General features: G+C 43.7%; 1 protein-coding gene across 2 annotated transcripts in view; it reads right to left on the reverse strand.

Moving 5' to 3' along the window:
- Positions 1-14,972, reverse strand: part of LOC115173804 (thrombospondin type-1 domain-containing protein 7A-like) — a 170,158-nt gene that overhangs the window by 59,374 nt on the left and 95,812 nt on the right. For both annotated transcript variants that reach the window (XM_029732227.1, XM_029732226.1), the window contains exons 7-9: positions 6,456-6,650; positions 2,099-2,357; positions 742-857 (exon numbers count right to left, since the gene is read on the reverse strand). In XM_029732227.1, the coding sequence (XP_029588087.1) occupies positions 742-857; positions 2,099-2,357; positions 6,456-6,650 (570 nt within the window). The remainder of the gene's footprint in view (positions 1-741; positions 858-2,098; positions 2,358-6,455; positions 6,651-14,972) is intronic.

The following is a 14,972-nucleotide window of genomic DNA, read 5'->3' on the forward strand; positions in this document are numbered from 1 at the left end:
TCTTATAGACTCTATAAAGTATTGCTTAGCAGATGTTTCTGGTCATGTCAAGTATTCATGAATACAACATTCACTCCCGGGAAATGGAAATCACGTACGCTAACAAGCGTTTTCTAGCTCACAAAGAGGTTGATGCAGTGCGGGCAAATTGCTTTAAATTGCCCCTGCACTTTCTGCTTATAAGCAGCATTTGTTCTAGTTCTTTATTTAGAAAAACGTTGCCAAGCAACAATGCGTGTTCGTTGGTAGCCGTTCTAGGATGTCACAGCTCCTAAGTGAATTACCGTTTTGACTTGATGATTCTCTCAGCTCGAAATGAAATATTTGAAGAGGAGAAGAGAAATAATTTTATAATTGTGCAAGTGTTTTGTTTATCAGATTTGCCCATTTGTCAGGGCTGTCAAAACCAGGAAGCAAACACTTAACAACAGACCCACTATTATTTAGAATTCTCTGTTCTAATGAACTTCTTCACATGCTTTGAAGCACATGCTCATTTCAAAACCATATGGCTTAGGCTCCATCTCTTGAGCATTTTTGTCATGGACAAACTGCTCTGTATCTGTTGTACTGTAATGCATGCTTGACAATAATAGGATGTACCTGCTTGGCATATTGAATGCCACTCTCTCTTGACATAGTGGCATTTTTCCCAATGATGTGTACTTGAGTGTGTTGAGAGGCCTTTACATTGTTCTATATCTGTGTATTCTTCAGAATTTTGAGAAGGCTAGTAGGTACCTTCTTTACATGTGGCAGGGCAGGCGCTCCAATCGCTGTAGGAGGTGACGCTGCAGTCTCTTTTACATGGCAGGAGGCAGGGCCTGACCGTCTCAGGACGAATACTCTCCGGACACCTGAAATCACATCATCTAGACGTGTCAAACTCATTCCACAGAGGGCAGTGTCTGCGGGTTTTTGCTCCCCCCTTGCACTTGATTGATGAGTTGATGAATGTGTAGAGATGTGTGCGAATATCGTTTATGTTTATGAATGCATATTTGTCTTGTCAAAATAATCCAACTGTTTACAGTATACAGTATATCAATACTGGGTCATTGTTGTAAGGAATGTCAGGGATTCTCCAAGTATACTATGAATCCCTGGTTTTAGGGCTTCAGATTAAGCCCCTTCATTGCTTTGAATATCATATCCCCTCTGTAACAGTGCTACATTGTTAGCTCATTCATGTCCTGTAATGGTAATGAACTCAAGCATATCATACCTGTTTCATTCGTGACATTATACGATTTCATTATTTGATATTACGATATATTAATATATCGTCCCAAACCTAGTGGGATCAAGTGTGTTTAGCGGTAGTAGTTCAGCAGCTGTAAAAATTTGACACCACAAATAAACCCTAATAATGTTCATGTGTGTGAGTCCCAGAGCAGCATGGTGTGATAGTGTGAAATGGTAGCTGGGTAAAATTAAACCCTGGATGGGACAATCATAAACCGCCGGAATAAAACTGCCCAGGGTTCATTACCATACCCAGCGTGGGACCTAGCTCATCCCCAGTCTGCCTAGTAGCTCCAGCTCATCCTGCCAGGATAATGCTTCTATTAAAGCTGAATAAATAAATAGCTAATTCATTATTATGATTCACGTCCCCTGGCAGATACCCTTAGGGTGGTAGAGAGGGAGAACCCAGATACTTTAGAACAACTGTCTGGAACCCAGGCAGAACCCCATCAGGGAACCCATCAGCTCACAGCTATGCAGCCAGACAGACAGTGGTAACAATAGGATATTGTTCCTTCCATAGATAGATACTGGGACAAAGGCTCTGTGCTTTCGTGCTTTGAATTATACTTAGCAAAGGCTTATGGAACCCTGAATACATATTACACCACATCAGCATAAGCATAACCGTTCTACTGACATTTCATTTAATTAATTTCCTCTCTCACTTTCCACAAATATTATAGTCATATACACTTATATTGGTATTCAGTCCTCTCATTGAAGGAAGAACTCATACTCTTACGACCTTGGGTCTTTGAAAAGCTATAATGCCATGTATTATTATTACTTTGAAGGAGGAAGTCTTACTTTGAAAAAGGAACTCTTATTTTGAAGGAGGGACTCTTACTTTTTGGGAGGCACCTGTCCTACATTGACCCGGACACAGATGACCTTCCGTGTCTGCATCCCCACAGAGCAGGAGGAGTCCCCTCCCCTGACCCCGACCCCGGCCCTGGCCCCGGCCGCTGTGGAGTTGACAGGGGGGACCGACGTGTCCTCGATACACTGTCCCCAGGGCCCTGTCTGCCAGTGGTACACAGTACAAGGGTGGTCATTGCAGCTCCGCACCTCCTGGAGAGCAATGCTGTTGGGGCACTGTACCCCGCCTGTCAAACACACAACAACCAAATGGTCAATCAATGAAATATACTGTATTTATAAAACCCTATAGCAGTTTTTCAAAAAGACCCCAAAGACAAAGCAGAAGCACAAACATCACATTTAAATACAGTAGATACTACTCAGTTACATGATTGTGGTTTGCCTCGACTGGCTGCTCAGCCAGTAGTTTTGTTCGTTGAGCTGGCTATTGAGCTTGAGCTGACAACTACAAAGAGAGTAAGTTAAGCTGTATATCTCATAAACCAATCCTTCTCCACTTCCGTTCAAATGGTCCAGTTGTGTCTTTGTGCTCTTAAGGTTAACTTGTCTTTTTGGTTCCACTCATTGGGTTAAAAACAACAGTACAGCTGTTTCAGAGCTAAATAAACCAGTATAGTCCCTTGGGGGAAAGCAGTCATGGAGATGGAGACAACGGAGATGAGTTGACCCTGGGTCTGACAGTATCTTAGACACCAGGTGGACAGCATGTGACCCCTTCCCACCCCTCACCACAGATGGTTGTGATGTGTGTGTGTGTGTGTGTGTGTGTGTGTGTGTGTGTGTGTGTGTGTGTGTGTGTGTGTGTTGTATTTGTGTGTGTATGACCTCTCACCATGATTGGATGTCATTAGAGGCTGTGTCACGCTGGGATACCAGACCCCCGAGCTGAAGGTCAGCCATTACAACAATCAATGAGAACCACCAATAAATTAAGGAGAAGAACGGAGATTGTCCACTCAAAGATGGCGGACCACCACATTCCACCAATCAATGCTGGAGAAGGACCAAGATCAGCCAATCAATAGTGGAGCAGGGGAAAACAGATGAGCATACTTTAGGATGTCCTTCTGTCTTCAAAAGCCACACAGAGAGAAGATATAGAATTGAATTCCGTGTAGCCCCTTGGGAGCCTGTCCTTTAACAAGTCATTTATAAAAGATGCTATTTACTTCTTTTTTTTACAAGTCTTGTAAAAAGTCTTTGACCATAAAAATTATGCAGTGGTAATATTGTGTGGGAGTTAGCTTTTCTTACATCCTTTACAATTGTGATGACCCTCCCACTCTGTCTGCCGTATTCGTTCTCTTTGCCCTTGTTTTCCTTATTAGGATGTCGGCGGGCGGAGCTGGAAGGGTCGTCAGCAACATGGGACACACCTGGGCTCGGGTGTGTCCCGGGAAAAATACACCTCTTCCCCATTCATTGAGGAGACTCTCTCCATGCAGACACACTGTTAGATTTTTGTTGTGGCATTTTTGTGTTTGTTTGCTTTGGCACCTTTCAACACCCCTCATTATCTATGCACGCAACCACTCACTTACACTGCTGATTACTGACTACACACACCATTGTTAATTGTATTTAGGTTATTTCAGTTAATAAATATATCTTTGTTATTCCTTATCTCCACGTTGTCTCCCTTTCTGTTACGGACTTTGAGCCGGTTCGTGACACAATGAAGAACCTTCTTTCCCTCCATGTTATGTTACAGAGCTTTCTAAGACACAGTTCCTGAAACCTTCACGTCATGTAAAACAAGGCAAACTCTCCCTACCACTGTTATTTACTGAACTCTAACTTGTGGGTTTGGCTACCACAGCTAATCCTTCGTCTCGTTACGAGAGTGTCCTAACTTAGCCTTTCGTAATTGGGCTCAACCCTGTTGGAATTACCCAGTCATTTCTATTCTGCTATGTTCTCCAATTGACTGTAAACTGCTCTCTCTACTCCCTGAGAGCCTAACTTGAGATCTCCACACCACTTGAATTTTGGCTCAAATTGACACCACTCCATAATTTACGGAGATCTCAAGTTATGACTCAGGCCTGAATTGGGAGGTCCTCAATCTGCATTTGTGATAGCTAGTAGAGCTGAGTCTGTAGGACTTCATGGTACACTCAGCCCACACCTGGCGTCTGACACACACACACACACACACACACACACACACACACACACACACACACACACACACACACACACACACACACACACACACACACACACACACACACACACACACACACACACCTCTTGCCATTTATCCTGGACAGTGTGTCTGTCTGCTGAGGCATAGGAAGGCTAATAAATTATGCGAGGCATTCAGCTGATTCTGTTTCTGCCGTGATGACAGTGTGACTGTCCTCCCCATGCCAGAGCATACCAGTATCCATTTAGAGAAAACGATAATGTATAAAGTCTCTCTCCTGCGTGGGTGTTCTGAATATGCCACAGACAGACACTGTCTTGCTATGGTCCAATGGAGGATATCTACAAGAGCTGTAGCAGAGTTATACAATGGGCTACAACATGCTGATCTACTGCAAGGCGATGGCACAGCTCAGTGTAGGTTGTATAGCGATGGGTTTTCAGGGCATGACTGGCAGCTTGGACTGCAAGACTCTAACCCAGAGGCACTAGTTCCAATACTGACCAGACTTACACTTCTCCTCTCCTTAGGGTTTCAGTCTCCTCTCTTTAGGGTTTCAATCTTCTCCCTAGGGTTTCAGTCACCTCTCCTTAGGGTTTCAGTCTCCACTCCTTGGGGTTTCAGTCTCCACTCCTTGGGGTTTCAGTCTCCACTCCTTGGGGTTTCAGTCACCTCTCCTTAGGGTTTCAGTCTCCACTCCTTGGGGTTTCAGTCTCCTTTCCTTAGGATTTCAGTTGCCTCTCCTTTGGGTTTCAGTCACCTCTCCTTAGGGTTTCAGTCGCCTCTCCTTTGGGTTTCAGTCACCTCTCCTTAGGGTTTCAGTCATCTCTCCTTAGGGTTTCAGTCTTCTCTCCTTGGGGTTTCAGTCGCCTCTCCTTTGGGTTTCAGTCACCTCTCCTTTGGGTTTCAGTCACCTCTCCTTAGGGTTTCAGTCGCCACTCCTTGGGGTTTCAGTCTCCTTTCCTTAGGATTTCAGTTGCCTCTCCTTAAGGATTCAGTTGTCCCTCCTTAGGGTTTCAGTTGCTTCTCTTTGGGATTTCAGTCGCTTTTCTTTGGGATTTCAGTCACTTCCCCTCAGGGTTTCAGTCTCCTCTCCTTAGAGTTTCAGTCTCCTCTCCTTAGGTTTTCCATCTCCTCTCCTTAGGTTGTCAGACAGCACTTTACACTAAGGAATGCTTATTACTAGCACTGTGCGGTTGAGGGTCTGTGAAAGTTTTTCATAGTACACGCATAAAGTCATGCTGACCAGGCAGTGAGGGGAAATAGATTGGTACCCAGGTAGCCATACAGTATATCAACTACATACATCTACTTATAACATCTACAGAGCTGAATAACTACATCTATGGGAACACTGCATTCTAAGAGCATAGGAAATTATAGTACCGAATTGTGCAGGAACCTTGAGCACCCGCGATCGACCTTAAAGGAAGGTAAATGCAAAGTTATGAATGTTTTATTACCAATCCCTACATTTGTGAAAGGTGCTATAAAGAATACTAAGCACTAGGGCTCTAAGCACTTCACACTCAGATGCTTTGAACCTAAACATTGAAAATGTAGCTCCAGAGAGTAGTACAGACATCTATCCTAAAGTTTCCAAGCTTGTTATTCCTTGTGACTATGCCACATCACAGAACCTTACCCTGCATCACAGTAACCCAGGCTACAACCTGAGCAGTCGCCGAGGAGGAGGAACATACAGAATCATTTATACAATATTGCCAATTTGGCTCGTGGAACATAGAGCAGAAATAGAGGGCATGGTGAATGCTTGCTTCAGCAGCCTCACATGAGATATCAGATACTCTCCTGCATGCTGTGCAGACCTGGGATCAAATTGAGATTTTTTTTCTTCCTTCATGTACTTTAGCTGCACATGATCAAGCTCATCTGGTGCAACAGAACCAATAGGAAGTGCAAACCCTGTCCATATGATATGCACTATTGACATGCTCCATCAAACGCTCAACATGCTTGAAAGAAAACAGGTACTATCTGAACTCCGGTCTGATGATGTGTGGCCTGGTCCCAAATCCGCTAGTGCGGTCGTGCCAACTCCCATAGATCAACTCCTATGTTTGGCATGACAACAACCATAGGAGTTGACTCTACTACACAAACAGATCTGGAGCCAGGCCTGACCCTGTGGGTTGTGTGATTGTAGTCTCACCTTCCCCTGCGCTGTAGGCCAGTACTGAGCGGGCTCTCATCTGCCTTCCCTCTGTGTTCTTCCCGGAGCAGGTGTGTGAGCACAGGGACCAGGAGGCCCAGGGACTGAGGACACAGTCCTTGGGGCAAGGCACCTCACAGACGACAGGCATGGGCAGGATGGCATCACGGCACAGTTGGCGGTCCACATACTCACCTGGAGGCACAAGGTGACAGGAGACACAGTATATGAGGCTTGCAGTAGTACCATCTTTGTTGCACACAGTACAATACACAGTCAGCATCATGTGCTGATATCACACACAAAATCGCATCGAAAAATCAGATCTGCCGCATCTGTTCACATAGACACCTAGAACCCAGGTATCAGTTATGAAAGGAGAGAGGGAGTTTAACAAACAGACGTATAATTAGGCAATAAGGCACGAGGGGGTGTGGTGTATGGCCAATATACCACGGCTAAGGGCTGTTCTTATGCATGACGGAACGTGGAGTGCCTGGATACAGTCCTTAGCCGTGGTACATTGGCCATATACCACAAACTCCCAAGGTGCCTTATTGCTATTATAAACTGGTTACCAACGTAATTAGAGCAGTCAAAAGTTATTTTTTGTCATACCCGTGGTATACGGTCTGATATACCACGGCTTTCAGCCAATCAGCATTCAGGGCTCAAACCACCCAGTTTATAAGAGTACACAAAGCAAACATAACATTTGTCAGCATGTTCACCAAGTCTGAAGGGAAAATAGGCACTGGGTATTACAATGCATGTTTGCACCAGCATAAAAGATGGCTTTTGGTGGCTTTTCAGACAAACAAGCAGGCAGACTAGAGAACCATTGGACATGAGGGAACAAGTCTGGGAAATTACAACTTCTTTCAAAGCAAGAACCTATGAATAAAAGTGGATATTTATAACCATTGAAATTCTAATTCCGGCATTGAGGCATTAGTTTAATCTTTTACTCATGACTTTGACAGTGTATATGGAAGAAAAATGTGCTCATATCCAAATGATTGCATCTCTAATGCATAAGCAAGCTGGATAAAACCTTGTGTATCTCCAAATGTGTCAAGTCACATAGACATTAAGACAACAGATACTGAATCATTGTCATCTTCACGTAGGTGGAATATTCTGTCCTTGACAAATGTCCCCCACATGCTCGCACACACACACACACACACACTCACGCCCACACGTGCACACGCACGCTAACTCACATACCCACGTTACTGGACCATGATGTTCTGTCCAAATGTCTTGAAAAAGCCTCTAGAGATTCATGAATGAACAAAACACGTGACATACAAGCAATTTTTATTAACTGGCTTTTAACACAAACATACTACTTCCTCTATTAATGTATACTTTAAGATTCCTCCAATCTACAGTGCAAATGTATCACGGTGAAGACTGCTCATACATATTGCATATGCTTAATACATAATATTGCATATGCTTAATACATAACACCATTGGAGCTGGCAGAACGATTAGTAGTGTTTAACAAGTATAGCAAGTATATTTTTTGATTCAATTAGTAGCTGTTCTTATTGTCTTGAATTTAAGTGCCACCTTTCCCCTAGTATCTCTTCACTAGTAGCCTACCTAATAATTGCTGTTTGAACTGTCTAATTGGCCAGTATTTTTGACTGTCGTTGTTTCAGGCCTAAGTGACTTGTTTTTATCAAAATGTGTTTTTTTTTGGCAGAAATGCCTTCTGGAAGATGTGAACTTTCATGTGCCTTAATAACAAACTTGTATGCCATCTGTAACTACTAATAAAATTGCTAAATGAATTTATGAGTCACAGAAAAAATGAGCAACCTTCCCGCTAGCCATGATTGGCTGAGATAACGAGTGGCCTGGACATGCCGAAAGATGAGTTCAGATTGGTCTGCCATATAGCACACTTCTGTCTATTTGAGCTGGTCAGTATGTCTAGGTAATCCTGTCTAACGCTGCTTTTTTTAATATATATATGACGTTGTAGAACTGCACAAGTGTTGCTCTTCACTTTCTGGATAACCGAGTTTTGAAATCAGTGGAATTAGAATATGATAGCTAAGGAGATGGAGAAAACACCTGTCTCCGGATTACATCTTCAATCTAAAGGCAACCATTGCATCCGTGACAGGGAGAAGCATCCATCCATGATGTATATGGGTAAGATAGTCTAGCTAGCTACATGTTCAGATATTACACATTTCTAATTTTGACAGAAAGTATTGGAAATGTTCCAGTACATTGTGCCCATTATACATTTCGTAGTAGTCAGCAGGAGAAGTGCACTCTATTTGTGTGTCTAGGTCATTAGACACCATTAGATATGCACCTGTCTTGATAGTGGGCATGTCTATTTATTTGTGTAACATTGCTATGGCATAATGTTTCTATGCCCTAATGTGAAACCAAACAAAAATTTGTGTAAGGCGTTACTATGTGTGTGTTACTATGTGTGTTACTATGTCTGTGACGTAAGGATGAACCTTCATAAAAAGTGTGTGTCAAGGCTGGAAAGGGAGTTACTTCATGAACCAGCTCGGCTTATAATACTTTGTAATAAAGTCTAATTGAACTCACAGGCTCCGGTATTTGAGAAATATTATTGACAAAATATTTCCACGACAAAAGTCATTTTTGTTTCAAGTTAAAATGTACTGTTAGCTAGCTAGCTAACCTTAGCTGGCTGGCTCAGTAGCTAACGTTACGTGTATGATCTTATTATTTGTATCTCAGAGCCATTTGCTTTGCTAGTTATAGCCTAATGTTAGCTAGCTAACATTGAAAGTGGCTGTTTAGCTACCTGCATATTCATGCAGGGTAGTAACATCATGAGTTGGAATTATGGTTAATTGTTTAGCTAACTAGCTAGCTACATGTCTTAACAAAAGACTCCACTATGCGACAACTGTTGATAGACATAGCTGGTAAATTCGCTCTGGCTATCTACTCTGATTTCAGAGCACTGTTAGGATAGTCTAGCTAGTTACATTTTCAGATATTGCATGTTTCACATTTTGACAGAAAGGAATTTTCATTTCAAGTCAAAGTGAACTGTTAGCTAACTAGGTAACGTTAGCTGGCAGGCTCACTAGCTGACGTTACGTGTATGATCTTATTATTCATATCTTAGAGCCATTTGCTTTGCTAGTTACAGCCTAATGTTAGCTAGCTAACATTGAACCTGGTTGATTAGCTACTTGCAGATTCATGCAGGGTAGTAGTGTCATGAGTTGGGATTATGATTCATTGTTTATCCTGCTAGCTAGCTACATGTCTTAAGAGGTTAACAAAATACTTCACTATGCAAGTAACCGTTTCAATATATTGTCATTGCGACAACTGTTGATAGAAGTAGCCTATAAATTCGCTATGGCTTTCTACTCAGATTTCAGAGCACTCTCATCATGTTGAATATTTCCGGTGTCAGTAAACGTTTGAAAAAAAGCGTAAATTGTTGCAAGCAGCACAGTTGCAGTCACCAACGCTCTGGATAGCATAAAAACAGCCTAACCAGCTCTGCTAGGGCAAGTAAAATGGTCAGCGAGCTGTTCTCTCATTTGTCTCTGGAAGTAGCTAGCAAGCTAGCCAATGTTAGCCAGTTAGCTTGGGTGCTTGACTGCTGATGTTAGGACAGAACGCTCAGATCAACCCTTAAAGAGATAGGTGGGGCTAAAGCTTAAGAGGGTGTGAACAATGCTGAATGTGTGTCGACAAAGGAGAGCTCTCCAGTAGGTACCAAAACATTCAAAGGCCATTTTCTCAAAAGTCAGGATACAAGTTTATCAACTTTCAAAGCAGAATTACAGTTGAAGTCGGAAGTTTACATACACCTCAGCCAAATACATTTAAACTCAGTTTTTCACAATTCCTGACATTTAATCCTGGTAAAAATTCCCTGTCTTAGGTCAGTTAGGATCACCACTTTATTTTAAGAATGTGAAATATCAGAATAATAGTAGAGAATTATTTATTTCAGCTTTTATTTCTTTCATTACATTCCCAGTGGATCATAAGTTCACATTCACTCAATTAGTATTTGGTAGCATTGCCTTTAAATTATTTAACTTGGTTCAAATGTTTCGGGTAACCTTCCACAAGCTTTCCACAATAAGTTGGGTGAATTTTGGCTCATTCCTCTTGACAGAGCTGGTGTAACTGAGTCAGGTTTGTAGGTCTCCTTGCTCGCACACGCTTTTTCAGTTTTGCCCACACATTTTCTATAGGATTGAGGTCAGGGCTTTGTGATGGCCACTCCAATACCTTGACTTTGTTGTCCTTGAGCCATTTTGCCACAACTTTGGAAGTATGCTTGGGGTCATTGTCCATTTGGAAGACCCATTTGCGACCAAGCTTTAACTTCCTGACTGATGTCTTTAGATGTTGCTTCAATATATCCACATAATTTCCTCCCTCATGATGCCATCTATTTTGTGAAGTGCACAGTTCCCTCCTGCAGCAAAGCACCCCCACAATATGATGCTGCCACCCCCATGCTTCACGGTTGGGATGGTGTTCTTCGGCTTGCAAGCCTCCCCCTTTTTCCTCCAAACATAACGATGGTCATTATGGCCAAACAGTTCTATTTTTGTTTCATCAGACCAGAGGACATTTCTCCAAAAAGTACGATCTTTGTCCCCATGTGCAGTTGCAAACTGTAGTCTGGCTTTTTTATGGCAGTTTTGAAGCAGTGGCCTCTTCCTTGCTGAGCGGCCTTTCAGGTTATGTTGATATAGGACTCGTTTTACTGTAGACATAGACACTTTTGTACCTGTTTCCCCCAGCATCTTCACAAGGTCCTTCGCTATTGTTCTGGGAATGATTTGCACTTTTCGCACCAAAGTACGTTCATCTCTAGGAGGCAGAACGCGTCTCCTTCCTGAGCAGTATGACGGCTGCGTGGTCCCATAGTGTTTATACTTGCGTACAATTGTTTGTACAGATGAACGTGGTACCTTCAGGTGTTTGGAAACCGCTCCCAAGGATGAACCAGACTTGTGGAGGTCTACAATTTTTTTTCTGAGGTCTTGGCTGATTTCTTTCGATTTTCCATGATGTCAAGCAAAGAGGCACTGAGTTTGAAGGTAGGCATTGAAATACATCCACAGGTACACCTCCAATTGACTCAAATGATGTCAATTAGCCTATCAGAAGCTTCTAAAGCCATGACATAATTTTCTGGAATTTTCCAAGCTGTTTAAAGGCACAGTCAACTTAGCGTGCATAAACTTCTGATCCACTGGAATTGTGATACAGTGAATTATAAGTGAAATAATCTGTCTGTAAACAATTGTTGGAAAAATGACTTGTGTCATGCACAAATAATGCACATTTGTGTAACAGTCTTGCGAGTTTGTTGGTGTGTTGTATTGTAGTGGGGGTTTTTCTTCACATCACTTAGCTACTGAATCTTAAGATGAATGCACTAATCAGGATAGGAGCGTCTGATAAATGACAAACATGTAAATGCATAAAGTTCAGTAGCTTGCCGTATGCATAAAATATCTGATGAGACAGCTGTGCACACGGGAAGTAGTATGGTCCCCTGGATGTTTGCAAACATGAATGAAAGAGTTTCCTGCAGAACATAACAGAACTAAGCACAGCTAAGTGATAGAGGAAGGGGGAAAGGGAGAGGAGGAGAGAGGTAGAGGGAGAGAAGGAGAGAGGGAGAGGGAGAGACTTATTTAGCTTTCATCAGGCATCAATTCCAGAGTCATAGCCTTGTGGAATTACTTCATTTGATTTGACAGACTGTTAACAGATATTTTCAAATAATTTATGACTGACGGGTAAAGTGTTCAATGCTTTTTTTTTAAGATTGAGCTTAAATGTGCATATAATTTTTGCATAAAAAAAATGTATTGACTAATTTTTTTTAGCTGAGGGTCATCTTAGAGGTGAGGTGTATTGTTGAGATCTTGAAGGTCAGAATAAGGATGCCTGACCCCGGAAAAGCTCTAAATGGATTTAGGACCGTGCTAAATGGTTTGAAAGGGAAACGCACAACAATGGAGGGATTTGGGATTTAGAGACACATGAAGTCTTTTCAAGGTTTCATTGAGACATTAGATATTGTTGGGGTCCTGCACCGATCTAAATCTGTGGGACGCCACCCCTACCCCGAACCCTACCCTTCTCCTCACCCCACCCTATTGCATCCCATCCCTCTATCAAAGATCTCTTCAACCCCCACCTCAACTTATCCCATCACTCTTGTGAGGGGAGGACCAGGATGTCACCACAAACCTCACTTCAAACCCCCCCCCCCCCCCCGCCACATCCCATCTCTATACCCCATCCCATTTCTATACCCCATCTCATCATCATATCCCATCCCATCTCTATACCCCGTCCCATCTCTATACCCCACCCCTTCTCTATACCCCACCCCTTCTCTATACCACATCCCATCTCTATACCCCATCCCATCTCTATACCACATCCCATCTCTATACCCCATCCCATCTCTATACCCCGTCCCATCTCTATACCCCACCCCTTCTCTATACCCCATCCCATCTCTATACCCCATCCCATCTCTATACCCCACCCCTTCTCTATACCCCACCCCTTCTCTATACCACATCCCATCTCTATACCCCATCCCATCTCTATACCACATCCCATCTCTATACCCCGTCCCATCTCTATACCCCACCCCTTCTCCATACCCCTTCCCATCTCTATACCCCATCCCATCTCTATACCCCGTCCCATCTCTATACCCCACCCCTTCTCCATACCCCTTCCCATCTCTATACCCCATCCCATCTCTATACCACATCCCATCTCTATACCCCACCCCTTCTCTATACCCCACCCCTTCTCTATACCCCGTCCCATCTCTATACCCCATCCTATCTCTATACCCCATCCCATTTCTATACCCCATCTCATCATCATATCCCATCCCATCTCTATACCCCGTCCCATCTCTATACCCCACCCCATCTCTATACCCCACCCCTTCTCTATACCCCACCCCTTCTCCATACCCCTTCCCATCTCTATACCCCTTCCCATCTCTATACCCCACCCCTTCTCTATACCCCACCCCTTCTCTATACCCCACCCCTTCTCCATACCCCTTCCCATCTCTATACCACATCCCATCTCTATACCCCATCCCATCTCTATACCCCACCCCTTCTCTATACCCCTTCCCATCTCTATACCCCATCCTATCTCTATACCCCATCCCATCTCTATACCCCATCCCATCTCTATACCCCATCCCATCTCTATACCCCACCCCTTTTCCATACCCCTTCCCATCTCTATACCACATCCCGTCTCTATACCACATCCCATCTCTATACCCCATCCTATCTCTATACCCCACACCTTCTCTATACCCCGTCCCATCTCTATACCCCACCCCTTCTCCATACCCCTTCCCATCTCTATACCACATCCCATCTCTATACCCCATCCCATCTCTATACCCCACCCCTTCTCCATACCCCTTCCCATCTCTATACCACATCCCATCTCTATACCCCATCCCATCTCTATACCCCACCCCTTCTCCATACCCCGTCCCATCTCTATACCCCATCCCATCTCTATACCCCATCCCATCTCTATACCCCATCCCATCTCTATACCCCACCCCTTCTCTATACCCCGTCCCATCTCTATACCCCATCCCATCTCTATACCCCATCCCATCTCTATACCCCATCCCATCTCTATACCCCATCCCATCTCTATACCACATCCCATCTCTATACCCCGTCCCATCTCTATACCCCACCCCTTCTCCATACCCCTTCCCATCTCTATACCACATCCCATCTCTATACCACATCCCATCTCTATACCACATCCCATCTCTATACCACATCCCATCTCTATACCACATCCCATCTCTATACCACATCCCATCTCTATACCACATCCCATCTCTATACCACATCCCATCTCTATACCCCGTCCCATCTCTATACCACATCCCATCTCTATACCCCGTCCCATCTCTATACCACATCCCATCTCTATACCCCGTCCCATCTCTATACCCCGTCCCATCTCTATACCCCGTCCCATCTCTATACCCCACCCCTTCTCCATACCCCTTCCCATCTCTATACCACATCCCATCTCTATACCCCATCCCATCTCTATACCACATCCCATCTCTATACCCCGTCCCATCTCTATACCCCATCCCATCCCCTTTTCCACAACTTCCAACCCTAGCCTTATCTTCACTCTATCCTATCCCTTCCTATCACATATCTTAGTGGGTCATTTCATATCAATGAAACCCTTATTCACACTCTATTGAATTCCAGGCCATCCCATCTCCCTTTCATGGTTCCCTCCTATCTGTACCACTGATAAAAATTCCATAGTGACGGGAGGAACCAGAGGAGCAGTCAGTCTGATGACATGTCTGGAGCCCTTTGGGGGAAACAAATCCATTTTCATCAGTAGCAGACAACAGAGGATCAATAGGGTCCAGTCAAGAGGGACTGTGTGTGTGTGTGTGTGTGTGTGTGT

The sequence above is a fragment of the Salmo trutta genome, chromosome 34, assembly GCF_901001165.1.
Source record: "Salmo trutta chromosome 34, fSalTru1.1, whole genome shotgun sequence".
NCBI lineage: Eukaryota > Metazoa > Chordata > Actinopteri > Salmoniformes > Salmonidae > Salmo > Salmo trutta.